Source organism: Coturnix japonica, chromosome 9, assembly GCF_001577835.2.
Source record: "Coturnix japonica isolate 7356 chromosome 9, Coturnix japonica 2.1, whole genome shotgun sequence".
Lineage (NCBI taxonomy): Eukaryota > Metazoa > Chordata > Aves > Galliformes > Phasianidae > Coturnix > Coturnix japonica.
In genome coordinates, this window is record NC_029524.1 from 11,304,200 (window position 1) to 11,331,566 (window position 27,367).

Sequence of the window (27,367 nt, forward strand, 5' to 3'; positions counted from 1 at the left end):
TGGTATTGGATTATATAACAACAACAGACTGTGGATGAAATCTGATGGATTTTATTATAGCTAAACACACTGATTACCAGCATAATTAAGCCTGAGTGGAATGTGAGTAATCTAAGCATAAGAAAAAAGAAGGGGAAAAGCCACTTGCCATGCAGGCAAGGCACAATAGCATTAACAACCAATCTTACCTGTTGCCCATAGTTGGGCAAGTTGTTGGCATCTCATGTTCTCTGTCATGCTATTTGATATCTCCTTCACTGGGCAGCACCTCTGGACCAGCCTGTCCTACCCCAGTAAACACAGCAATGTCAGGGAGCGGAGAAATGCATGGGTTACACAAGCTGGGCATTTAAGGGCTTTACACATGAGACTGGATTTTCCTCCCTCTCTGGGAGTGTATTAAAAACTGAGCGCATTGTGAGACATTCAAAGGCAGCAGGAAGGACCATGGGGAGAGCTATCTGTAATGCTGCCCTGAGTTCAAGTCAATAGCTGTGCTTGATGTCGCGTGACCTTACCAAGGACATCCAGTGCTGAAAACAACGCAGTCAGATGGAGGAAAAGATTTGGAAGGATCATTACGTGCTCCTCAACAAGGATGAAGAAAATGAGCTGGTAAGGAGTTGGGGGCTGTGCTGAGGATCAGTTTGCTTGTGTGCCTCTTTCACTATATGCTTGTTTTGGATCTGCTTCTGCTTCTTCACCTCTGTTTCTCATGGTTCAGCATAGCACTGGGGATGGCAAAACCCTGAACACTTGGAGATTGATACTGGCCACGTAAAGACTAATTGAGGAATGTAGTACTTCAGTCCAGAAGCACAAAACATAGAAGAGACCACTACCCACCAGAAATCATCCATCTGCAGAACAGTTTTTGTGTATTTCATTATCTTTTTCACCTTAACCAGAGGGATCTCTACTTACAGGTGCCTTTTCCCTTACCAGGCCATCAGAAAGCAAGTCATGGGAAAGGTGCTACAAAGGAGCTTCATCCTGGGTCATTCTCTAAAACAGTGGTTAAATGTCTTCTTCTTACATGTTAGGGTCTGTACTGCTTAGCAGGTCTAGGAAAACTGGGCAGGTGTCCGAAGTCAACTGCAATTCATATGGGAGCAATCTCTTGTTCCTCACTCTTTTATGGCAACACTTACAGAGAAAAATTCTGCCCTTAAAAGGCTTTTCATTAATGTTAATTGAATCTTCTTTCTGATTTTGACTATAACTGATTAATGACTATTGATGATTTTTTGTGTACACTAAGGGACTGCTTTGCAAATGCAGTGAGTTGGAAACTCTTCCCTCTATCTGTCAACATGGACTGATCACTTTGAGCCAAGTGAGGATGGGAGTAAGGCTTTCTTCTCCAGCCTTCTGTGCAGAGACAATCTAGAATTCAAGTGCACAGAAGTAGATGCCTCTGCACAGCTGTGAAATATAGCTCCATCAATCTGTTATGTGCTAGAGATGCATGTGTGATGCATGCACTGGAAGCACAGCTATGCACTCTTCCCATGATGGGATCTTCTGGTCTCTGCTTCTAACATCCCCACCATATCACCCCTTGCCCAGCTGTGAGGACTGAGCTGTGCCTCCACCATGCAATGCAGGTGCTCAGGACAGGCACAGGTGGGAGTGATCCAGCCCTGCACTGCACAACTGTGCCTCTGCCTCAGGATTGTTCACAGGGCTGGTGACAGCAGTGGGACTGCAGCTCTGCTGCATGCCTATGGTATAACCCTGTTGGGTTTTGTTTACTGCTCATGCAGCTCATGTGAGCTTGTTGTGGATTAGGGAGCACAGGCTGGTTGAAGCTGTTTGCATTCAACACAAAATCAGAAAATCTGCCCTGGGAGGCAGGAAAGGAGTCAACCAGTGATTGCCTGCGTCATGCTCATAGCTACTGAATCCTTCAGGGTGTCCCTAACTGCTGTGGGGGTAGTTGTCCTCCATGCATGCATACATGCATGCTTCTGTTAGTATAGGAAGCAGTGGCAATATCAACTGCTGGATGTGGATGGAGGGCTAGCAAGTGTGGGTGCAGAGAGCCATTGCCACAGGCAGCTTTTATCTGTGCTCCCCAACTGAGTTGCATCCACTTTCAGAGACACCTCCCTACCCATCCGGCTTCCATCCCTGCTGGCAGAGAAGGGCCTGGCACTGCCTGCAGGCTGCTGACACATCATGGCTTGTGAGAGACTGTCTAGCTTGAGCTGGCTGCTTTTTTGTCAAACATGCTCTCGCTGCCCTGTTTGCTAGAGCAGCCTTGCCTCCATGTACTGCAGTTCTTGGGAAACAGCTCATAGGGGCACACTATGCAGCTCTTCTCAAGGTGGGACTGAGGACCTGATCCTCTCCGTGCCTTCTGGGTGAGTTGGTCCCAGCTACCACACCATGCTTCCTGCTTTCCAGACCCGTCCTCAGATTTTATCTATAAAATTGCTGCTATTACAAAACAAGCAACTGAAGATCAACATGAATTTCCCTAGCTGTGGAGACTGGTTTGTCCTCCAGGTCTGAGAACATCTGCAATTATTGCTTTAAACTTCTGTGTCCTTCAAATAAATAATATTTTGCATGCAGCAAGGCTGTGAACTCCAGAGCTGCAGAGCTGTTTTGAAATGGGTTTTGCTAACCTGGTACAAGGGCTGCATGATTATTTTTATTTCAGTGGAACTGCACTGATTTCAGCTTAGTTTATGTTGATTATGATCACAGCTCAGATAAATCAAGTTAATTGCTCTCTTAAAACGAAATAGGTTCTTACTCCAGTGCCTTTTAATCACTTTAAAATTATACCTGAAGTTGAACCTGTATAATTGTTGATACAAGCCCTTGTCAAGGAGCTCTGCTTTGTTGTATATTCTATCCTGTAGAGCACTCTTCCTTCTGGCATCTCTATCATGTATAATTCAGAATTGAAACTTCCTCACTCTTATTCTCTTTACATTTTAAAACACTGTTTCCCCCCTCCACTCAAATTCTGTATCAGTAGCAGGTTACATTGTCCCATCATACCCTGTACTTTAATTGGCAGACCATGTCAATTAGGCATATCCAGGCTGGATGTCATGACATGCCCAATGGGTTTGCACCCCTGGGCACTGTTAGCCCCAGCTGTGGATAGAACATATCCTCCTGGCCCCATGGGGGCTCAGGTTCTGTCTGAAATGAACTCTGCTGTCTGCTCAGAGTAGTTCCTATATGGCAATCAAGGAGTCAAAACCTCAAAGTGAGCAGTAACTCCCTGTGAACTTTGAAAAGTAGGTTTCACTCCAGGCACTGCTTCCTTTGGAAGGAGATGTGAGCTCTTCACTGTGCAGAAGCTGTGAAGAAAACACCATGCTTGTAGGGAAAGATCCATATACTACAGGCATTAAAGTTATTAGCCCTGTTGGGAAGCTTAAGTCAAGCCAAAGTGTACAAAAATGTAATGTTTTTCTCAAGGGAACAAACTAGAACTGGTATTGTCTCTATCACAGAATCACAGAATCATTTGAGTTGGAAAGGACACTTAAAGACCATCCAGTCCAATCCCATTCAATGAACAGAGACACATACAACTCCATCAGGTGCTCAGATCCCGGTCCAGCCTGACTTATGTGTCTCCACATATGGGTCACCCACCACTTCTCTGGGCAACCTGTGCCTGTGCCTTACCACCCTTATTGTAAAAAATCTTTTCCTTATATCCAGTCTAAATCTTCCACTTTCAGTTTGCAACCATTTCCCCTTGCCCTGTCACAGCAGACCCTGCTAAAGAGTCTGTTCCCTCCCTTTATATACTGAGGGGCTGCTCTCAGGTCTCCCTGGCACCTTCTCTTCTCCAGGATGTTCAGCCCCAGCTTTCTGAGCCTGTCAGTGTGGGGAGGTGTTACACCCCTTGTATCAATTTAATGGCACTTCTCTGGAAGTGCTCCTGCAGGTCCACGTTATCTCCTAGGAGTAGATGAGTAGTGGCTTATCAAAGAGAAAGAGCAATTAGGGGAGATTATGTGATGTGGGGCATAAGTAAAAGGGAGAGAATGTACAAAGCCAGAAGTTCTTTCATGTACTTGTTTTCAAAATGTGGTATACGTGGTGGAAGATAACATGGCAGTAGGAACAGTACCTGGCAGCTGAAAGGAGTTGTATGGGTGTTTAGCCATTTTCTTTCCCTGGGGCAGAGGCTGTTCCTCTTCTGCAAGGTGGATTTCAGTGCTTAGCTCCATGGAGAGCATTCTCCTTGCAGAAGCTGTGTGTGCTTAACTGTGCCATGTCTGTCAGCAAGTTCTAATTTCCAAAAATGACCTTGTGCTGTTAGGAGGCCTCAGTCACCTATCTTTCTTTCCAATCAGCTCAGGCTTTCTGATGAACAAACAGCATGGTCAAGCTTTTAACAGAGTGCTTCCTTATTGCTGTACAGGAGGCTTTTGGCTACCAAACCCAGTGCTGTCGGAAGGCCCTGTGCATTGCTGGGTACATCTTGTCCTGCGGGGCTCTGCTGCTGCTGTTCTACTGGAAACCAGAATGGGATGTGTGGGCAAACTGTGTCCCCTGCAGCTTGGAAGAAGCAGATGTCATCCTACTCCGAACAACTGTAGGTTGAACTCTCACACTTTACTATTATTGGCAGAACCTATGGTTTTCACAGTTAGAGCATCTTGTCACTCTTTGTCCACACGATGCAGCAGTTTGATAACACTGTCTGTGTGTGGAGATGGATGAGTCAAGCTTCAGAGGAGCAATGCTTTTTCTGATACCCTATGCACTGTATTAGAGCCAGCTTCCTTTGAAGAAGGGAACATTGTCAGACATTCTGGCTGTTAGTAACCTTTCTGCTTGGAAGTTATCTGACTGCGTTGAGGAAATGGGCTTTGGAGAGCTGGGATTTAAGCTTTGGTTATATTCTAGGACTCCGTCCCTGTAAGTGAAAATCCCACACAATTCTATCACAGCAAATACTTACAATACTTAATGCTCAATATTGCCATGATATCCCTTATACAAATGCACTCAAGCCACTTAATGAGTAGTGTGTTAGGTTAAGGCCAAACTGATTAAAGGACAATTCAGTCTGACAAGTGCATCTGCAGCAGCAAAGCTGAATTGCTTTTGATTGTGGATTTATAATGAGTAGCAGCATTATAGGAGATTTGTAGAGCTAAGTAGCTGGTGCTGAGGTTTCAATGCTCACACTAGAGGTATTTCAGAAGGCTTTTACATGCAGCTAGCTCTAGTCTGGTTTATAGACGCAATATCCATCCAGTAGCTATTGAAGCACATCTAGTTCCATTTCACCTTCTTTGAAATAGCTCTGAAGTATAAATCAAAGCAAATGGAGATGACTGTGTGTTTGACTTTGAAGTGCATTACTGCTTGCTACTAAAGTACCGATATCTGGCATCTCTGTTGCTGTGGCCTTATATTTGCTTCGGTAACAAGGAGGCCACAGGATTGTAGTTCACTGTGAATCTCATATGCACTTCTCAGAGCCAGGAAACATTGTCATGGGCAACATTTCAGGTTGTCACTGAACTGGACTCTATTTCTCTAGGATGAGTTTCAGAAATACACCCGGAAGAAGGTGACCTGGATTGATTTGTCCACTTTGACACAACCCATTGGTAGTAATTCAGAATGTCCTCTCGTAGCTGATAAAGACTCTGTTATAAACAGAGCCATAATGAAGCCACAGTTAAAGGTAAGTTGTCTACAGAATGGAGAAGAAAGGTGGAAGGAAGATGGTGGGTGAACTACAAAAGTCAAAGCACTGGAAGGCTTCCAGAAATGCACTGACAGCACCCTCCTGCAAGTCCTCTTTTAATAAGCTGAAGCTTTCTCATATGGAACATACGGAAATATTTCCGTAACACAGTGAGGTGGATTTCCCTGAAAGCCAAAAGGAATCTTTGCTGTTTGATCTTGCAGATGAGATGTATCCAGGTACAGAAAATCCGTTACATTTGGGACTTTTCTGTAAAAGAGTTCAGGAAGGTTGGGTAAGTGTCAACAACTTGCCAGAAATCCCTTTACAATATGGGAGTCCCCTGTGTGAACTTATTTCTGTTATCCCAGATCACTGGAAGACAGCAACACGTGTCACAGCATACACCACAAATATGGAGCTGGCCTGACAGGGGAAGAACGGAAAATCAGGTACTGCCTGCATAAGAGTAGGTATCTGAGTTAATTATAACAGTACAACCTATTAAATCCCCTTTTAAATTCATGCGAGCTTCTTGCTGCCCACTGTATTTGTAAGGCAGTGTAAACTTTATGGGTGGCATCCAGAAAGATGAAAAGTTATTATCCTTACTGAGCCTTACTGAGCTTATTCTGTTTTGAGTGATGCTGAGGCAAGGCTGGGTTCCCCACCAGTTCCAGCCAGGTTTTAGGGCACAGCAAGTTTTGGCTATCTGCCTTTGCCAACATTGCCTTAAAAGACCTCTGGAGAACTCATCACATGGTTTAACAGCAAAGTTTCAATATTTTCAACATGGAAATAGCAAACTTCTGCCCCTGGGTGAAACCCTTTCAGGTACAATAACTTCCTGACAGATTTCTTTGTGCTGTTCAATAGTCTCTGCCCCCAAGAATTACCTGTTTAGGTAAGTATTAATATTATTTGAGCACACTTCTTTCCTGCTGTCTTACCTGTGTGACTAAGCTGTAGAATCAGGAACTCTTCTCTCACTCCCTACAGGCAGCTGGTCTGTGGGCCTAATGCCATTGAGGTTGAAATCCGTCCCATTTGGAAGTTACTTTTCAAAGAGGTCAGTAAGTCAGGTTGTCATGGGATGGGACAGCCGTAAAATGGTTTTGAGTCTTTGTCTGTGAATGATGAGTCTCCAAGAGAGCATGGTCAGCACATTTCTGAACTTTAGGAGGAGTTTGTCTGAAGATGTGCAAAATACATGAAAAACTCCAGGGCTCCTGAAATTGGTTGGATGTGATATCACCGACTTTTCAGTGCCCCCTGGAGATGGTCTTGAAGAGAATTCCAGTGCAGAACTCTACAAAAGTTTATTTAATCTGAACTTTGCACTTCCATCCAAGTCTGAAGCTTCGTGTTTGAAATATTAATGGTAGTGCCTGAAGGCAGAGAGGATCTCACAGGCAGGTGGTATTTCAGCCCAGATACTGCTTCAGTAGCTGAAGACTGGCATCCTGATTTAGTATCTGTCTCTTTGTCCTAGTGAATCTTGAATAGTGTATTAAATTTTCATTGAGGTACCAAATTTGTCAGATGAATAATTCATTTCAATTCAAATCTGTATGAGGAAAGCTCTTTCAATTGGTATTTTTGTTATATCAGTTCCACAGAAAGTCTGTCACTCTTCAGATAGTGGGCAATTCTCTGAAAAAATTTCATCTAGCTCTTTTGTTGTTAGTTAGAGAAGAAAAACTGTGTTCTCTGCTGGACTTCATTGGGACTTGTTTCCTGTTTTAGCATATTCCAAGCGAGCAATGACTAGTATTATAAAATTGTCACAGTGTGGAGTGGCCAACACTGTGGCAGTGTGAGAAAACACAGTCTTCAGCTTAGCTGTGGTCTGAGAGTGATTAGTGATGGCCTCACAGACCCTTAGATTACTCTCTTCTTGCAAAAAAAAAAAAAAAAAGATAAAAAGAAAGAAAAAAAAAAGAAAAAATAAGATATCCACTTGACTTTCTTAAATCGCAAAGTGTTAAACATGTTGACTGCAATTCAGTCTTTCTTTTCCTTATTTGGATAGTGTGTTCTGTGTAGAGATTACTTAGAACCAGCAATGTTAAGGTCACCCTCATCAGTGGGAAACTGATTGACTGAAAGTCTCTTAAACTCTGACTTTAAATTGCCAGCATAATTGCTGCTGCTTAGTTACCAGTTAGCAACAGCTTTTAATTACAAACATTGTGAACAATGTGTAAGCTGGTGAGTTCCGAGATGGAGCTATGAAAGCATATTACCTTGAGATGGAAAATAGTTATTTAAGTTGTTGCTGGAGACACTGTGATGATATGTTCTCCCCTCTTCCCACACCCCATTTCCTGCTATGCATTATGTCCATCCGCTGACAAGTGCTACATTTGTATTTGCAGATTTTAAACCCCTTCTATGTGTTCCAAGCCTTCACTCTCACACTATGGCTGAGCCAAGGCTACATTGAATACTCAGTGGCAATCATAATCCTGTCAGTCATTTCTGTTGGCCTAACCGTGTATGACCTCAGACAGGTGAGTGCCATGCAATCTGCCAACTAGAATAATGAAATTGTTTCAGTTGGAAGAGGCCAAGCAGAGCATCAAGAATGGCGTCTTCAGCTTTTTTTGGTAAGGCCAGTTTTACTGTGTGACCATTAACTTAGGCAGGAAGAATTATACTAGAAATAATGTTTGAGACCTCCAGATATTCTTCAAATTGGTTTGATATCCTCATAAGAACACTGCTAATGAAGAAATCCACTCTTGGGGTTAATTTTTTTTTTCAGTTTCAACTTTCTAAATCAAGACTGTGCTTTCTCTCTATTGGCCTTGCAATGGCAGTTGACTTCACCACTATCTCAGGGTACACAGTTGTCTGAATTAGATTGCAAAGACCAGAAAAAGCCCAGACTCAGCATCCTGACCTCTAAAGAGAGGTGTGAAAACTCCCCTGATAACTAAAGGGAACTCAGTTTCTCTGATACTAGCTCAGTCACTGACTTGTAACGTGCTGCTCAGCTTCAGTGTTGGTGTTACAACAATGCAATCTCTTTCCCACCAACAGCAGTCTACCAAGCTGCATGACCTCGTTGAGGAGCATAACAAAGTCCAGGTTACTGTCTGCACAAAGAACGAAGGTGAGTCATCTGTGTCTCGTTTCCTCACTGGTCTGTGTAATTAACTGCTGTGTTGAAATGTATCTGGAATTGCACAGCTCCTGTTGATTTCCACAGCTGAAACGTGCAGAGTGAGCTGTGGGGAGAATGGGGTGGAGGGAGGTGAGTGGGGCAGGGCAGCAGGAGCAGTGAGCAAAGGCCTGTGCAGTTCAGTAATGATGCATCTGTGTCATTGTCATCAGTATCTGCAGCATCTGTAATGATACAGATGAACCTACTAATTTATGTTAAGGGTTGGAAACAGCTTGGAAAACTCAATTTCCCAAACAAGCAATCAGATAACAACTCTGGTCTTCAGAGATCTGTTTCCCTGCCCTGCTATAGGCTACTTTCACAATCATGTGAAGTAGCTTGTGAGCAAGTTTTCAGGAGTCTAGATATACAGTTCACACTGAGATATGAACTTCCTTCCCCATGCCTCTGTTCCTTGACCATAGAATAGGAAATATAGCTATTTTGGCCTCCCAAAAATGCTGAGATGTGCAGTTGATGGGATGGTGGGAGATGTAAGGCCTTAGATGGATTTTCTTGGTCAGCATTTTATGGACAGTAAGCCAAAAAAATTGCAGACAGCCACTTGGAGGCAACCATTTAGGGAAGAGCCTCCCTATACAATTGTTTTTAGGCCAATATTATTTCTAAGGGGCACCAGTGTTAGATCAGGTAATGGAGAAATTTAATGATGCTTCACGTGCCTTGAAACTTGTTCTTTTTTTTGCTTTGAAATTATGCACAAGTTCATTTTTGTATTTTCCTACAGGTTTCAAAGAACTGGAGTCTCGTTATTTAGTCCCAGGAGATGTTTTTCTTTTAGATGGAAAAAAGCTCTCTCTCCCATGTGATGCTGTTCTGATTGATGGAAGCTGCATTGTGAATGAAGGGATGCTCACAGGTACTGCCTTGGAGTTAGGAATGCTAACGTCCTGTGCGGATTCTCTGCCAGGGAGATGTCACTATCTGTTCTGACAGCAATTTTTTTTTTACTATTTATTTAGAATAGTTTGCAGCAGGAGGTGGGAGAACCGTGGCTTGAATAATTCACAGTTATCTTGGGCTTTTGAACATTACCATTGCATAATATACATCTCAAATCCGTATGAAAACCAAGCAGGATTAATATACCGTCAGGAGTAGAAAGTGCAAATATTCAGATTCACTGAATATGTATTTTTTGAGTTTTTAGAATCTGATCTTGCAGCAGCTCAGCTCAAGCAGGCAGTGTGTGAACATGGGAGTCAGTGCCACAGCTAAACATCAAACCACCACAAGGCACGAACTTGGGTCAAGGCAAAATTTGACCCATGCCCACTGACAGAGAATGCTCAGAGAAGCCATCTGATATGCTCTGAAATGCAAACTACAGTGGCTGTCACCATAAATCCACATCTGTAAGGACATAAGCAAGCTAATTAGCCAGGAAAGCTTAAGCACCCAAAGGGCGCAGTCATTATTTAACACACACACAATCTGATAAGACCTTTAAATCCCCTTTAAATGAAGAACATGCTGCTCTTCTCAGGTGAAAGCATTCCAGTTATGAAGACCCTGTTGCCTCTCACGGAGAGCCCAGAGCCCTGGAAAACCCACAGCATGGAGGACTACCGGAGACACGTCCTCTTCTGTGGGACAGAAGTCATCCAGGCAAAATCATCTGGCAGAGGACTGGCACGGGCCGTGGTGCTGCAAACTGGTACGTCTACCCCTAAGCTGGCAAGAAAATGGCACACATGGCCCCCAAAGAGGCTTCCCATTTCTCACAGAGCTCTCTTACTGTCTCACTGTTTGTTCATCTCCACAACATGAGGGTCATTTCTTCACACAGGGTTCAACACTGCTAAAGGTGACTTGGTGAGATCCATCCTCTATCCCAGACCTCTGAACTTCCAGCTCTATCGGGATGCCTTCAAGTTCATTGTAGGCCTCTCTGCCATTGGTGTGTTGGGATCGATATACACCATTTGTGTGTTCACATACCACAAAGTAAGTACAAGTCATGCCTCCAGATTGTAAGCCAGCTCCAAGACCTCAGTTGTACATGGTCATTAGAATATCATCCACTCCTGTAATCCAGTCTTCTGATTGGGTGCAGAACCAGGATGAATAAATCCATCATTCCCATGGTCAGAGCTTAGGGTGCATTGCTCCACATCAGGAGGATCAGGTCCCAGGGTAGCAGGGCTGTCTCCACCCCACTGCCTGTTGTTCTGGCCATTTGCAGAAGCCAGTGTCAGACGTTGTGGCCATGGCCCTCCTCCTCCTCACTGCGGCTGTGCCTCCTGCCATCCCTGCTGCCCTGACCACAGGCACTGTTTATGCCCAAAGGAGGCTGAAGAAAAAGAAGATTTTCTGCATCACTCCACAGAGGATTAATATCTGCGGGCAAATCAACCTCGTCTGCTTTGACAAAGTAAGATTCTTCCTGAGGCAGTGACAGATGCTGGAGGCTGCTGGGAATATGGCAGTTATTTCATTTTTTTACTTTTCTATTTTATTTTTTATTCAATTTATTTCCGTTCCATCTCCTCTAACCCACTCCCAGGATAACATTCTCTACTGGTGCCTGTGGGGCAGAGTGGCACTGTAGAAAGGAGGCTTTCTGCCTCTACCTATGAAGAAGCTCTGGGGTCTCACAGGGGAGGGGGTGAGCAGGAACAATAATAGATATTTATCTCAATTTAGACGGGCACACTGACAGAAGATGGACTGGACCTGTGGGGCATCCTCCCTTCTGAGGGAAGCCGGTAAGGAAAGATTTCCTTCAGTGTTAACTCTTCCCCAGTGTGGATGTACTGCCCCAAAGTCACGGCTGGTGTCCCTGCTCAGCTCATTTCCCCTCAAGGAAGTAGGCTGGCCATCGTAGCTGTCAGCATGGCTGCTAATTCAAGGCAAACACACAGCCCAGAAGCCAGCAGCAGTGAGAGTGCTTTTAATTACTCGATGGGGATTTAGAGAATATGCACAGAGCTTTTCAATTATGTCATTCACAGCATAGTTCAATAAATATTCCTAATCTATTCAATAAACCTTTCATCCTTAAAGTGTTAGGATAATGCTCCCTCTGTTGAAATTAAGTGTTGCCAGCTTCAGTGCCTTTCAAATCTCACCTATCTTCTGTAAACACTGCAAAAATCCATGAAAGTACAGATTAGATCTGCAGAGTCTGGGTGTCCTTACTGCCTGCTTCCCACCCGTGGCAAGTTCCATCTCAATTTCAAGCCCAAGGAGAAATGAAAGCCTCTAGAGATATCCAGTATGTAAATATTAAACTTGACTACATCCAGAATTATTCTGTTTAATTCACAGTATTGAAATACCATAACAGACTTCAGCTTTGCAGCATAACTTGCTTGTTACACCGACTCAAAAAAGCAATCATTGGCGGTGGCCAGGACAAATCTCACACCCCATACCTACTCCTGGATTTCATTAGTTGCTGTTAATATATCAGATACCTCAACACCACAGAGATAATCATGCCGTAATGAATGAAAGGATTAATTTATTACGGGATGAGAAAAATCACATTCCCAATGCTTTCTCAAAGGACAGAAAGAATATTGCTATCTGATGCAAATTAATGAGAAGAGATTAATAAGTGTCAGCTGATAAAATGATCCTCCAACAGGACCAATCCATTGGCACATAGCATGCTCTCTTCTTGGCATCCATCCAGTGCCCCGGGGGTTCAGGCTAAGCTTGGGCATCCTGGGTGGGCTGGGAGCCCACCAAATAGCAAATGGCAGTGATTCCACTGAGGTAGCCTTGCAGGCAGCGTCAAAACTGAACTGATATATCAGGATAAATTCACATAACAAAGAACTGTGAGGTGTCAGAACATAAGGCTCTCTTTGCTGACATGCCCAGTCTACATCCAGCTGGGAAGCGGTGCTGGTGGCTTGCCAGAACACAAGGAGGAGCTATCATTGGCTGTGTTGATCTCATTAGTGCATTTACATAATTATTCTTTCTTATATATTCACATTCCTAAGCACATAAGACGAGCTGTCAGCTAATCTGAATACTGCGAGGCAATGACAGTAAAGGAATTTCATTCCGCTTGCAAAATATCCTATTGTATGCTTAATAAGATACAAGCGTTTGTTGGTTTTATGTTGTTTAACATTTTCATGGTGTCTCTCAAGTATTAATTAATTAATAAGCCAATTATGACCAGCCTGAGAACAAGGTATAATTTGCTGGAAACAGAACAGACTCTGATGGCCCAGAGGGATGACAGGTCCTAGGATGCATTGTTCCTTTTAACAGAGCTGTGAGCTGTCATGCTGCTCGCTTCCAGATTCATTGTACTGTGCTTCTTTCCGTAACAGGGGATGCTTGCAGTGATCAAAAGTAAATAAAATCTATTTAAATTTCTCCTTAACATGCCAGCCTAAATGGTAATGGGCTGTGTGTTCTGGTCTGGCAGGCAGAGCTTGTCGGCAAGCCAGTTTCTTGGAAGGAAAATTATGTGAGAAGACTGAGAAATGGTGCAGTAAAGGAGCCTTGCCCCAGCCCAGCCCCTGTGCTCCCTTTGTACTGGAAGGATCACACCTCAAGGCTTTCCACAGAAATACATCAGGGCATGTATCTTTAATAGCATGCCTCCAAGTAACTCAATAGGAGTCAAACTTATCCATTTTTAAAACCAAAGAGAAGGGCAAGTAACTGGTGTCTGGAAATGTGGATTGAGCTCTACCAGTGGAAGTGGAGGTTATTCTGGGCCTTACTGTTCAGATGTAATTGGGCTCAACATCACTGAATGCAGTAAAGCAGCACCTCTACACAGTAGCTGAAGACTTCTCTGCATCCCCCCCACAAGAAGTCCCTCTAACCCTCTGCTTCTTATCAGCTTTCAGAAAATCCACAAGTTTCCATCCAGCACTCCTCTGCCCTGGGGACCGGTGTGTGGAGCCATGGCAAGCTGCCACTCCCTGGTGGTTCTGAATAAGAAGATTCAAGGAGACCCACTAGACTTGAAAATGTTTGAGGGCACACACTGGGTAATGTCATTCATGTCTTCTGCACCCTCCAAAGCACAGCCCTGGGGCTTATTCAAGGTCAGGCCCAAATACATGTCTATAGGGATGTGTGTAGACAAGTTTCTGTGCCCAAATGCTGAGGGCTGTTTTCTCTGTTGAGCAAAGGGATGTATCCCAATGGAGAAGCCTTGGGCTGGATAAACCGCAAATCTGAGTGCTGGGGAAGGGACAAGGGGATGAGCCTAGGGCACATCTGCAGGGATGGGGAGTGTTGCGCTGGTGGGAGCAAGATGGGAGAAGGCACAAGAAGGAAAGAAGTGGCTCTTTTTGCAGACACAGTCTGTAAGGGCTCAGGGGTCACTGCAGTCAACTGCCCCATCATCCCTTTCTCCTTCAGCCTTCTTTGCTCGAGAGATTTGAGTCAATAAATGTAACAGATGGCAGCTCCTGCAGCAGCACTGCGGGAAGGCACCGGACTGGTGCTCTCTGCTGCGCAAGGACAGGCAGAAGTAGAGCTGCACAATGGCAGAAGGGGGATGATGACAGTGAATGAGCCTTGGCAGCATGTGAAGTAGCAGAGCTGGAGGGCTAAAGCATCCTACATCCAAACTCTCCACTCTGTTCCTGCATAGAGCCTTTTGAAGCAGGAGATTGGAAGATATATCTAGTCAGAAAGGGATTATTTCTCTTTCCTGGTGTTACATAGCGTTAAACTGATGTGGAACTTGAAGTTAGAGAAACAAAAAAAATGATTCAGGGTTTTTACTCTCATCAAGTAAGAAGATGGAGGGCTCTGTGGGATTCTACTAAGGATGAGACTGCAGGGAGGCTGTCAGTTGTGATGGTTAGAAATACCCCACAGATTGTAACAAAACACTGTTTCAGCTGTGTGCCAACAACAAGGGGGAAATTCTTTCATATGCTGCTGCCTCTGCTTTTAACAGTCAGGTGTGAAGCCAGAGAAAAAAAGCACCATCAGAACTGATGCTTTTTTCCATACAGGAGATAGAAGAATCCAGCACAGCTCGGGATAGAGCTGGTGCTATTGATGCCTGCATCGTTAGACCGGGGCCAAATGCCAGCAGCGTGAGTCCAGTTCTTTCTGGGGATGAATACTCTGTGCTTTCAACCTGCAGCTTGTGAAGATTCTTGCACATGCACTGTTGATTTGCTGGGTGGTTGGCTGCAAGGTGACCTTCCCTTGGTCTTGGTCTTATGTTGCACCTTCCCTGCAAACAGACCTCCTGGGAGCTTAAGATCAGAAAAGCTGTATGAGTGGTCTAAGTGGAAACCAGTGCAAAGAAATCTTGCAAACTGGATAAAAGTCTAAAGCAAGAATACACCTGCAAGAAGATGCACTGTAAGGTCAGGACATAACTGACAGGAGTGTGGACCATAAGTCCAGCTGGTAATGGCTGTGTGGCTCCACTGATAGGTTTACCAGCCTCAAGCCAAAGCAGAGCTGTTTGCTTCCCTCTCCCTCTCAAAAGGCAGCAGCTCTGCATTTTGATGGTTGAAAACTGTTATGTTTCCAGCCCAAATGCTGAGCCAGCCAGCTTCTTCCCAGAGGAAGGAGGCTGATTTCTGTCAGCAGCACCAGGAAGATGGTGCTGTGGCAACAAGGAAATCAATCTTGTTTCTCACATTGCTCTGTTCCCTTGGTAATGTCACTGTAACATCAATTTTCAGTTTCCATGTCTGTAACTCCAGGAATATTGCATCAGGATGTGATTGCTAAGAAAAAGCCTGGGACAAAGTCTGAAAAATTGAATATTAAGAAAAACACCAAGGTTCCCAGGCAGTATGCTAGGAAGCCACTGTTTTTGAAACTTTGATTTCTAAACTTATCATCATTGATCTGATAACATAGTCAAAAGACACTGAAATAGTCCCCTATTAACAATAAATCTCCTAAGCCAGAAAGGCTCAGATCAGCTGAAGCTCAGAATGGATTTACTTAGTGTAATCCATGAATCAAATCCGCAGGCAACATCTCCCTTTCCTGACCTCTTCCAGGCCCCTGTGGAAGGAATTGCAATCCTACATCAGTTCCCATTTTCCTCTGGGCTGCAGAGGATGTCCGTTGTTTCACAGAAGATTGGAGAGGAGCAGTACGACCTGTACATGAAAGGAGCACCAGAAACAGTGTCCAGCTTTTGCAGACAAGAAACAGGTATAAATGTGGGGGAGGGCACCTTCATAGCATTTATTCAAACTTAATCCAAAACAGAACTTGAACTGTAATCCTAAAAGATTTGCAGCACTTTCTGCAACTGCACATGTACAATTCCTCCCACAGACAAGCCTTGGGCCTGTACAGGAGTAAAGTGTCAGTGGTTAACAGCACAAATAAGCTTTCGTTGCTAGTGTGTATGCTGGGATGCACAGCCTGTGGTTCAGCTGCTATACATCACGTAGTTGATGTGCATCAGCTGAAGATACAGCCCGTAAATAATGTTGGTATGTCAAAATACTCAGGGTAGGTGTGGGATGGTGGTAATTGCATGTGTCACAGCCACTCTGTTGTGCTGCACGAGTTCTTAAATTTTCTGTTAATTTGTTGACCTGTAAATTCAGTATTTATTTATTGACCCAGCTTACACAGGCTTTAAATCTCAGCGGCGGGGAACTTGCTGTGGACATGCAAATTACTGTTATTAAGGATAATTGCTATTAACACTCAAGCCAAGGCTTCTGTCCTCTCTCTGCAAGTAAACATCAGTTTTTCTTTTGTGTGTGAGAGCAATGTAATAGGCCTGTTCTCAAACTTACCTGCAAACTTGAAACCCAGGTATATTCACTGAGTGTTTTGGAAGGGTGCCAGCCGTGCAGGGGCACTGGGCTGTGTCTCTGTGGTTTGTTATTTGAGATGGCAATGACCTGAGAACAGGTGAAAATGGTTTTGAGGGACAATGGAAAGATTTAGTTTAAAGCCCAAATGACACACACAGCCAACAATTCCGTGCCAGTAAGAAAAATTTCTTTTAAAAAGTTGTTCCGCTTTCTCAGGTTTCTAAATGACTCCTCTCATTCAGCCTTGATTGTTTTTCTATTGATTACAGCTTCATAAATAATAGGGTTCCACATTGTAAAGCTATGGTGGCAGTATGTAGTGATTACAAAATACTGTGACGTTAAAAGGAACCCTTTGTTTTTAGAGTCACTGGAACAATCAGAATTGAAAACTCTGGATATGGAGAATTTTCCCATTAAGGCATAAATGTAAAAACAACTTTCCCTGCATTATTCAGCACATTTGCAGAAAGGATCAGGCCAGAGCTATGGAAGCACTCATTTGTTCTCTGCTGAGTAATGCACTGAGCATACCTGCACCTTAATGTGCATTTTAGAAGTATGAAATAGATGTACAGATCAGTCATTTGCACAGCCGTCATACAAACCAAGAGAGAGCACAGTATTTAAAGGCTATAAAGGGCAGACTTTAACCTCAGAGAAGCAATCAGCAAGGATGGAACATTCTAACTACATAACTTTCTATCCTGTAAACAGTTCCATCTGATTTCTTGGAGGAGCTTAAGACATACACAAGCCGAGGCTTCAGAGTCATCGCCCTGGCTCATAAAGTGCTGAGCCTCCCAGAGGATGTAGATGTGAGTGACCTGGAGAGGTAAGCAGTGCTGAGAAGCTGTGAGTATCACTGTGGGATTACTTCTCTCCCTATGGGTTGGGACTGGCCCAGCTCTTCCTCTCCTCTCCTGCCTGAGGATGTGCATGGGGAAGCTGAACCCAATCATGCTTTCCTCTCAGCAGATGCTGATTATGCTGTTAATTGCCTTGCAATTAACTACTGCTCTTGCAAGTCTCACTGAGCTGAATCTTTCAAGCTGGTAATTGTGCTTCAAAAGGGTCATGGATTGAGACAGTGACAGAAAGCTATACTGAATGTGGGTTTCAGCCAGCGTGAGCCTACTGCTCTCTGAATTCACCTTGCTGTGCAGGTCCTTCTAGGAGACTGAACAGCAGAGACTGGCAGCTGAAACGTGGACACTTGTTGAGCAGTGCTTTTCCCAAGCGCATACCAGTTGTGTTTCACGTTAAAGTGAACACGTTTCCTGCTGAGCATGGCTTTTCCAGCAATACAACCACTGGAGAGCCTTGTTCCTGGGAAGTACAACCATGTTTCTTTCCTTCTCTCAAGAGAGGAAGTGGAGTCTGGGCTGGAGTTTCTGGGCCTCCTGGTGATGGAGAACCGTCTGAAGCCAGAGACAAAGCCTGTGCTGAGAGAGCTGGCTGCTGCCCGCATCAGGAGCATCATGGTCACAGGTGAACCCCCCATAGCCATGGCAGATGAGAGCAGCTCACTCCTACAGCAGCTGCATGATGGAGGACATGGAGCCAACCTCTCTAGTACCATTCACAGGGGACAACCTTCAGACAGCAGTCACAGTGGCCAGGAGTGCGGATATGATTCACGAGGCCAGCAAAGTTATCATCGTTGAAGCCAGTGAACCAGAGGGCTCCACTCCAGCTTCCATTGCCTGGCGGCTGGCAGAAAACAGCAAAGCAAGTGCAGCTGCTTCCAGTGTGAGTACAGCCAAGGGATGGCTGCTGGGTGCCAGAGTGAATTAAGAGAGCATTGATGTCTAGTAGCTGTTTTTTGGGATTAGGCTCTCACTACAGATTTTGAAGCAACCCTGAGGAGCATCGGGTGGGTTCCTATCTAGCCAGGGTATACAGAGTGAACCATCCACCTGCAAGGAAGAAATAACTAATACAAAGGCTTTTTGCTCAGGACTGCATGCATAACTGGCAATGCTCTGCAGATACTGTGGCCACTTCCCTTGTGCTTGATGCATGCCTAATTAATGCATTTAGAAACACTTGCCTGTGAGACTATTTGCTGGACCAAGCTTCAGTGTCTAAATGAGCCAGCTATGCCTAACAGGTATTACTGACACATGGGAACAAAGCCAGAAAATCTAGTATTGCCAGGCCTAAAGCTCCAGGAAAAGATGCTGCAGGAAGGATGCTACCCGCTTCTTTCTCAGGAGAAAGGCTGAAATGTGGTGTGGGCCCATAGCAGAGATGGATGCAAAGTAGAAGGGAATGCTCTGCCCAGGGGCAGGCACGCTGCCCTGGCTGAGAGCTGGTGGCACAACCAGGGCAACCTGTCAGCTCCAGAAATGAGCCTGTCCTGGGGATAAGGCTTCAAGGTTTTGTGACCTCAGCCTGAGGATTAATGCTCTCGTTTCTAGGAGGTGTGTGCCAACACCCAGGAAAAGATTGCCTTGGAAGGAGAAAGCTCCAACTACCATTTTGCAATGAATGGGAAGTCCTACCAGGTTCTCGTTAAGCACTTCTACAGCTTGCTACCAAAAGTAAGTGCAGGGGAAAGAAAGCACTTAATCACCCCCCTGCTTTTTGTAAAGGACAGGTTTTTTTTTTTTCCATCTGGAGAAAGGTGTCTTTCAGTTGATACCTGAAGTGCTGTCACTTCTGACAACTCAGCAGCCTCCCAGCATAGCTCAGGGTTAGCCTGAGCAGCTTGCTGTCAGCATCTGAGAGACCTTGGGTGACCAGGGTGGCTGAGGTGTGCAAGCAGCTGTATGGTGGAGTGACTCTACGGTCACCTCCTCCACTTCATTTTAATTAAAAACAGCAGCCCCATTCCCACACACCAGTGCCAGAGCTGGCAACGTCTTCTGCTCGGTAATGGCAGGAGCATGAAATAGCTGCATTTAACAGGAGAAACCTTCAGCTCCTGTCACCCTCCCATAAAATAAAAGCTACTGCTGGGAGAGAGATTTCTCTGGACAGAACTTTATGTTAGGAAAATCCTTGTCTGAGCAGTGCTATTGCCACTGTCACCAGCAGCGCCATCTGTACTACAACAGGGAATAGCATGGGACACACTATTGCTCCAAGGTTGCTGCAGAGCATGCAGTGATGCTGGTCTGCCACAGAGAGAGGCAAGGCAAAAATCAGAGCATGATGAAGTCAACTTTAGGTGAAATTTGATCCTAAAGGCAATTAAACCAATGTTGGGGCTGGGAGATGGCATTAGAGGTTTGTGCCACGCACCCATCAGGGAGCCTGATCCTGCCTCTGTGGGGCACAAACACCCACCCAAGGCTGCCCCTTACTCTCTCCTGCAGATACTGCTGAACACGACTGTCTTTGCTAGGATGTCTCCTGGCCAGAAATCCAGCCTCGTTGAAGAGCTTCAGAAACTTGAGTAAGGTTCTTTTCCCTTTCTTCCTGAACCCAAGCAAGGAAAGGTGTAATCAGTCCTGCCAGTCCTTGCTCCTATCCACTGTGGCTGCATTGAAGGCTCAGTGAAAAAGAGCTGAGATAAAACCACAGACAGACTCCAGCATACAAAGTCCATCCTTCTCCCAAATTTTCATTCCTTCCTTCATTGTTTTCCTTCCTTTTCCTCCACCAGTTACTGCGTGGGTATGTGTGGTGATGGAGCCAATGACTGCGGGGTATGTAGGAGTGAATCTCTCACTCTCCCTTCATATCACTTCTTTCAACCTATGGGTAAAGATACTGCCTGGCATGCCACATCATAAGCACTTTCCAAGTTAGCACATGGGTATGCTCAGTCAGCGTGTTGTTATAAGACACTACCTATATGTATGTCCCCAGAAATAAGATCAGATACACTACTTCTTACATATTCAAATGCAGAGTTGAGGACCTTAATGAACAAAATAATTACCATGTTGTCTATTATGTTGCTACAGTAAGTGTGTTACTGTAATATAATTTTGTAACAGCATTAGCTGGTTTGGTGGGACAGGGCTGACTCACATGGACCTCACAAGACAAATAAAAGAAACATGATCAGGAGAGGGAAGGGAGTGAAAAGAGGATAATGCACTGATTTAAATAGTTCAGTGGTTGTTAAATAGGAGAAGCATGCAGAAACACCAAGGTGGGAGACAGAGCAGGGTGGTTCAGAGAACTGTAAATTGGCACAATGGGATTAAATCGACAAAGCAAATATTTAAGCTCTAGGGGAGGAAAGTTATCTGGAAAAAGAGATCAGCTGGGCCACAGAATAAGAGAACGTATGATAAAACACATTTGAACCAAAACATGCAAAGCACCACTGAGTGCAGTGGGAGGGGTGGATGGGTGCCTCTCCAGCTTCCTGCTCCTGTTTCAGGCTTTGAAGATGGCCCATGCAGGGATATCACTGTCTGAGCAGGAGGCATCGGTGGCCTCACCTTTCACCTCGCAGATCCCCAACATCCAGTGTGTGCCAGAGCTCATCAGGTTGGTTGGCCACTGTTCTGCAATGCCTGCACTGATCTTAGTGTGTGGGGTCATGAGTGGGAGTTGCACAGTAGTGCACGGGGATCCTGGGGAGCTAAGCAAAGGAAATGGATTATTTATGTTTGTTTATGGCCAGCTGCACACATATACGTTTATGTATAGCTGTGTGTACATGCTACCCTCAAATATGCTAATAAACCAAACTAAATTTCTCAGTAACAACATGAAATCCACAAACTCCAGAGCATTGGGCATAGGGACCGGTATTTTGGATCAGGTAGGACAAGAGGGAATGATTCCAGGTTGGATAATAGGAAAAAACTTCTCAGAAAGATTGGGCAGGCACAGGCTGCCAGGGAGATGGTGGGGTCACCATCTCTGGAGGTGTTCAAGAACCATGGAAATGTGGCCCTGAGGACACGGTCAGTGGGCATGGTGGGATATGTTGGCGTTGGACTAGATGATCTTACTTGTCTTTTCCAGCCTTAATGAGTCTATGACTGCAGGTCATGAAAAGGCAGGTAATAGCTATGACAGAACAGATTTGCTTGTCAGTACTTACAAATTTCATATCCAAATGCTGTATGCAGTTACTGAGCAGCCAGGAATAATGCCATTTAGCCAAATGTATGCAAAGACGATTTCATGTGGCAGTGCACTTGATTCCCAGAACTGCTGAGCAAATTAGTAGAGAAAAAACAACAGCAGCTTAAGCCAGGTATTAAAATCGTAGCAGCAGAATAAACACAAGGAAACAAAACACTGCAGATGAGGGGTAGCTAAGTGGCTCTGCTGTATCTTAGGGCCAAAATATGTCTATGGAATTTAAACTATTTTCCATTCTTCTTTAAGATTCTTAATCAAAGGAATTATTTTGCTTAGAAGCAGTAGCAACCTCCAGCAATATAACACCAGGGCTGTGGTAAGGGGGCAGCTTCAGCTTTGTTCTGTGTTTTGAGCAGGGAAGGTAGAGCTGCTTTGGTGGCTTCCTTTGCTGTGGTTAAATACCTGACCCTGTACGGCCTGATACAATTTGTTGGCACTGCTCTGCTGTTCTGGGTAAGTGTACAATGCCCACCTTGCACTGACGAGCTGTGCTCATTGTGGGGTTTCTGTCTTTAGATGTATTACTCAATAGGGAAGAAACAACATATGGGTCTTCAGTGAATAACAAAGATATGAAAAGCTGGATAACCTATTAAATGATTATTCAAGTTAATTATTTCAGTTATTATCAGGATAGTTGAATTAAATGACAATAACATAACCCTGCTTCAGCAGCCATTAATTTGAAAGCACCAACAGTGTCTGTATCCTCACTACTCAAGTAAGTTTGGAGCTTGGTACAGCATGGAACTCTGGCCATGCCTGCCATTACTGGGGGTTACAAGTGACCTGATCTGAATGCTCAACAGAGAATAGTGTCTTCTGGGATAAGGGTGGAAAAACAATCACCTGCTATGGGGTCACCCACAAGTGTTCTGAGTTGTAAGGGGCTGGGCAGCACTCAGCTGAGCTCACTCTGCTCCTATTGGTGCATCTGGATGCTGCTGCTCTGAGATAGTATGGGGCTGTATTTTGTACCCCCCAGGCAGGTGCTGGTGGTCAGGTGGTGTCTTCTTGGTTTTGTTTCAGCAACTGCAAATCTTTGGGAATTACCAGTATTTGATTCAAGACATGGTCATTACCCTCCTGGTCTGCCTGACAAGTAAGTAGTGTGGGGAAGCCCCAGCATTTAGTTTGAAAGCATGAGTGTAAATAGTCACCTTCATTTCCCAGCAAAGATTAAAGCAAGGAGCCAAGTTCTGCCATCAGTAACTGGAACCACTGGTGGTGGAGCAACCCCTTGGCCATTGACTGCAAGTCTCTCTGCTTTTTCTCCAGTGAGTCTGACTGAAGCCTACCCAAAGCTGGCACCCTACCGCCCTCCTGGCCAACTCATCTCCCCCCCTTTGCTGCTTTCTGTTATCCTCAATGTTTGCTTTACCATAGCCATGCAGACCTGTGGCTTCCTCCTGGTGAAGAAGCAGCCCTGGTATGTAGCGCTGGCCAGCAGGAGGTGAGTCCCTCTTCTCACCAGGACTTTCAGCATGCAGCTCTGGTTATGGAGTGCACAGTAGCTGTCAGCAAGACCAGCCCAGCCCACCAGTGCACAGGTGTGCCATAGAACCAGCGTTTCTGGAGCAGTATGCAAGGAACTGGTCCTGTTCCTTGTTGCTGTGCATTGGATATTGCTGTCACTGCTTAGCTGGGAGCTGAGATATAGTGCATGGTGATTGTTAAGATGCTTTCTAGGAGATATATCGTAACATGTTGGAAAGCACAACAATAACAGTGCAATAGCAAAGTCCTGTGCTGCAGCGAGTGAAGAGCTATTAAAATGTAGCAGCTGTGGGCATGGAAACAAAGCAAAAACCTCCTTACCTTTACACGATCCTCAGATAGGCAGGAATGTCCAGCAAGATCCCCTTGCATTCACTGCCAGCCCTTAAATGAGGTCTGGGAAGGGGTGCTTCCTGGCTTCACCCCCTCCAGTCACTCAGGTACATTGCATGCACCTGAACTCCCTGGTTTGGCCCTGCCTTCCCACCAGGTGCTCAATCAAGCTGTGACTTCAAGCTGTACCTTTCAGCTACATCTATGTATATGTAATATCTATTTACTGTGGTTTTGATTGCTGTGGGTGATATCTGGTTACTGTGGGTAGGAAAGGAGAAGGGGTTGTTGTTGCAGCTCACTCTTGCAGAAGGCAGGAACGAGATGCTGAGTGTCACCTTGCAGACACTGCTCATTCGGGAACCAGACCTTGCCCCTCGCCAGCCCAGGGGAAAACAGTACCAGCAGCAGTGCCCAGAGCATGGTCCTCAGCTATGAAGGCACAACGTTGTGGCCGCTGTCCTCCATCAACTGCATCATTGTGGCCTTTGTCTTTTCCAAGGGAAAGCCCTTCCGCAAGCCCATCTACACCAACTGTGAGTAGAGCTGGAATACACATGCTTTGTATGCTCCCATTCCTGCTCCAAAATATTCCTGGCAGGAGAGAAGGGAAAGGATGATGTAGCTTTTTCTGTACCCACACCAGTGACAGGCATGTGATGTAACTGTTGTGTATGTGAGCTCCTGCTTCCCTCCTTAAAGAATCTCAGCAAGCACTGTCTACATTAGTTTCCCTCTAGTGAAAAGGAGCAGCAGAGCTGAAAAAGAAGACTGTGTTTTGGAAAATAGATGCTTTCCAGAAGATGATGTGCTGCTCTTAGTGCAGAACTGTGTATTACTGAGAACACAGATAGTGCGTGAGGATCAGATGTATTTGTTTCAAAATCCACACATCAAATAGAGTTCCTCTGAGATTCAGTTTTACCTCGCCTGACTTCCATTCCTAGAGATGAGAGAGAAAATCCAGTGATAATATCACTGTTAAAATCCTCTGACAATAACCTTTCCTTCTCTGTTTGGGATTTGTAGAGATGATTTACCCCTACCAACCTCCAGCTGACTGATAGCTCCTTTGCAATTTCAGCTTTTTACTCACGGATGAGAGAGCAGGATCTTGCTTAACCTTAGCAGATACGATTTCATTAGCTTTTTTTGGCAATAGACTGGTCCCAAACTCATTTCACAGAGCACTGATTGCCTGCAGAAGAGAGAAGGGGTCAGAAGGAAGCTGCCCTGCAGTGCCAAATCACCTGGGTGAGAAAAGCAGCATAAGTAGGGAGGTTTGCAGTAGGCCACTAGGTTTCAGTTCCATTGGTATTTGAGGCACAGCACCCCCACCTCAAACAAACAACACCGAAAACGTACAGGCTAGCAGCTCTACAAGCACTAGTGTTTGAGGCTCCCATGAGTGTATATGAAGAGTATGCCCACCAAAGCCCACCCACGCTCTTGTTTCTCCAGATGTATTTTCAGTGCTCCTAGCCCTCCAGCTCGCCATCTGCCTCTTCCTCTTCCTTGCTGACATGGATGCTGTGTACAGCAGCATGCAGGTAAGTGAAGACAAAACACGCATTTGTTCTTTTTTTTGCTGGACCTTTACCTATGCACACAGAACACAAGCTACAGGTATAGCCATGCTGGAAATAAACTCACTGGTTTGATGCTTTCTGAGCATCACTTTCAAATTTCTCTATCATCCATTCAACAAGGGCTTGATTAATGAGGCAGCCCTCCCCTCCAGACTGCAACGGGGAGAAGAAAAAGTGCTTTGTATCTTGCTGAGCTGTTCTTCCTAACAAAAAACACAACAGCGCAGAGTGTGGGTTTGCATGTAGGAGGCTGCGGCTCCCTGGAATATTTGGGTTTTGAATGCTGCTCTGCTGGTGTCAGTCACAGGGTCAGTGGCAATGTGAGGCAGCTGCATGCTGTGGGGAATCTGCCATCAGCCCCTCCAAATCTCCGTGACAAGGAATTACTGTCATTGCCTATGGACTGCTCCATGCTTGCCATCGAGAAAATGTTAGTTAGCCTCTCCAGTCATTAGGAACAGATGCAAATCTTGGCAAGGCACTCAAACCTAATTGCTGCTCCTGTCTTTTCCAACAGTTTCTTTGCACTCCTGTGATTTGGAGAGTTTATGTCCTGCTGATGCTCCTGGTCACCTTCTGCGTTTCTTTTTTTACAGAGGTGAGTGCGTTCATTTACTGCCTGATCCCAGCAGTGAGCTGCATCTGTTCAGGACTTTCTTCCTTCTCTTTGCATCCACACTCTTCATGCAGAAGCACAAACCCTGAGGCTTTTTTTTTTTTTTTTTCCTCCTCATTTTTCCTCCCCTTTTCCTTATTAGTTACTGTGTGTCAATCAAAACCACCTGATGGAGCACCAGAGATGACTTAGCTCATACGCCTGAAGCTTGTAGAGTGCAAGCAATGCCATGCAGCTGACGCAAATTATGCTTTACGGGTCAGAGATGACTGTGCTGCCCTGGGTGGGAGCATGGGGTTGCATCCTGTAGCAGGTATTGTTGCCTGCAAGGCAGCAAGCGTGTAAGTGTCCCTCATCACAAGAAGAAAGTGCAATACCTGTACTATGGAAAAGGATTGCTGTGGCTCACACAAGGAGTTGCATGTATATGGGCTGGCACGTGTCACAGGGGTTGGCTTTGGTTTCCCCCCACTAATGCCATGCTGTGTCACTCCACAGGATGTTCTCCTACAGAACAAGCACCTCTGGATGCTGATTAAAGACTGCGTTGGGTATCAGTCAAAAAGCCAGTACCGAAAGTGGCAGCGGATGTTGCAGAGGGATCCAAACTGGCCTCCTGTAAACACCAAGGACTTTGCAGCAAGAAGCACAGCTGAGGTTTATATTAACCCCAGCTACGAGCACAGGGACTAGGTGAGAGCCTGCAGCTGGGCACAGGGCTGCCTTGTCCCCGCTGACCAGTTTGTTTGCATCACTCCATGAGCACCAGGCTTGGATTTCTGTGCTTGCTGAACAAACCCCTCCATTCAGAGGCAAGCTGGCTGTGTCCTGGAATAGGAGCGAGGATTATTCTTTCTCTTGCTGGTAAAATAACAGCTTTGACTCTACTCCATGGCAACAGCAGCTCTCCAGCCTTGCCAGCACCTCCTACAAAGGCTCAACAACACTGAACACAGAAAAGCTATGACTGCTGCTGCCCCAGCACTTAGGCACTGCTCCACCAAACCTTGTCACTGCACCTATGGGGCTTGATGACCCAATTAGTGACCTAATCTTGACTGCACCAAGAAGCACATGTGCAACTGCAAAATCCTACATTAAATGAAACTGCAGCTTCCAAGCAAAATTCCACTTACAAAGCAATTCTGGTTTTCTTCCAGTCTGGAGTGAATTGCAAATGTGGGAGGGTGCACAGGCTGTCCTTATTTCACCCTCCCTTGCCAGTTTTTGCAGACACAATGTGCTGAGCACAGAAAAGATTTCAGCTCAGGCATTGCAGCAGGCTGGAGCCAGGCTGGTTGCACCCAGGGAATGAATAGCTGCCTCCTTACCCAAATTTAGTGCTTTCTTTGGTGCCACGTGGCACTGTTGCTTTAAGGGCACAATGGGTGGAAAGCTGCATAGAGCTGCTTTCTTTATCCAAGTCATGCCAAGAAGCAGAGGTTAATGTGCACCACTGCTCTGCAGTTGCATAGTTCAGGAAGTGGAGCCAGGCTGGGCTTGTTCTCATCCTCATATCAATCAGCCACTTCCTTCAATACTTCCTTAGTCTTGAAAAAATCTCCTGCAACATTTACAGGAAAACAGAACAGGGTTTTCATGTTCAGTTATTAAGAGCCCAGTTTTATTTTAATACATTTCCCATATTAAAAACCAAACAAA

The 27,367-nt window shown here is 45.1% G+C and overlaps 1 protein-coding gene and 1 long non-coding RNA gene across 2 annotated transcripts; one reads left to right on the top strand and one right to left on the bottom strand.

The window, feature by feature from the left end:
- Positions 1-231: 231 nt before the first annotated feature.
- Positions 232-26,840, top strand: ATP13A5 (ATPase 13A5). The gene is made up of 30 exons (XM_015871748.2): positions 232-615; positions 4,403-4,576; positions 5,534-5,680; positions 5,908-5,978; positions 6,055-6,135; positions 6,683-6,752; positions 8,062-8,196; positions 8,729-8,801; positions 9,601-9,732; positions 10,360-10,530; positions 10,663-10,820; positions 11,059-11,247; positions 11,520-11,581; positions 13,690-13,840; positions 14,822-14,905; positions 15,836-15,992; positions 17,330-17,447; positions 17,979-18,103; positions 18,201-18,364; positions 19,036-19,158; positions 19,936-20,015; positions 20,226-20,268; positions 20,955-21,064; positions 22,027-22,123; positions 22,700-22,772; positions 22,949-23,123; positions 23,846-24,036; positions 24,962-25,050; positions 25,607-25,687; positions 26,204-26,840. Exons 1-30 carry the CDS (start codon positions 553-555, stop codon positions 26,396-26,398), a joined length of 3,582 nt encoding a protein of 1,193 aa, XP_015727234.1. The 5' UTR covers positions 232-552; the 3' UTR covers positions 26,399-26,840.
- On the bottom strand, positions 20,050-21,921 carry LOC107318203. Its single transcript, XR_001557224.2, has 3 exons — positions 21,627-21,921; positions 21,016-21,158; positions 20,050-20,317 (listed from the first exon to the last, which is right to left on the bottom strand). It is a non-coding gene; the product is annotated as an uncharacterized LOC107318203 (long non-coding RNA).
- Positions 26,841-27,367: the final 527 nt, after the last annotated feature.

Bases quoted from the DNA above. Each gene is read 5' to 3' on its own strand.
- ATP13A5 (XM_015871748.2), top strand. From the start codon at position 553: ATGGAGGAAAAGATTTGGAAGGATCATTACGTGCTCCTCAACAAGGAT. The intron at 4,577-5,533 runs GTAGGTTGAACT...CTATTTCTCTAG, and splicing joins TCATCCTACTCCGAACAACT to GATGAGTTTCAGAAATACAC. The intron at 18,104-18,200 runs GTGAACCCCCCA...TACCATTCACAG, and splicing joins CAGGAGCATCATGGTCACAG to GGGACAACCTTCAGACAGCA.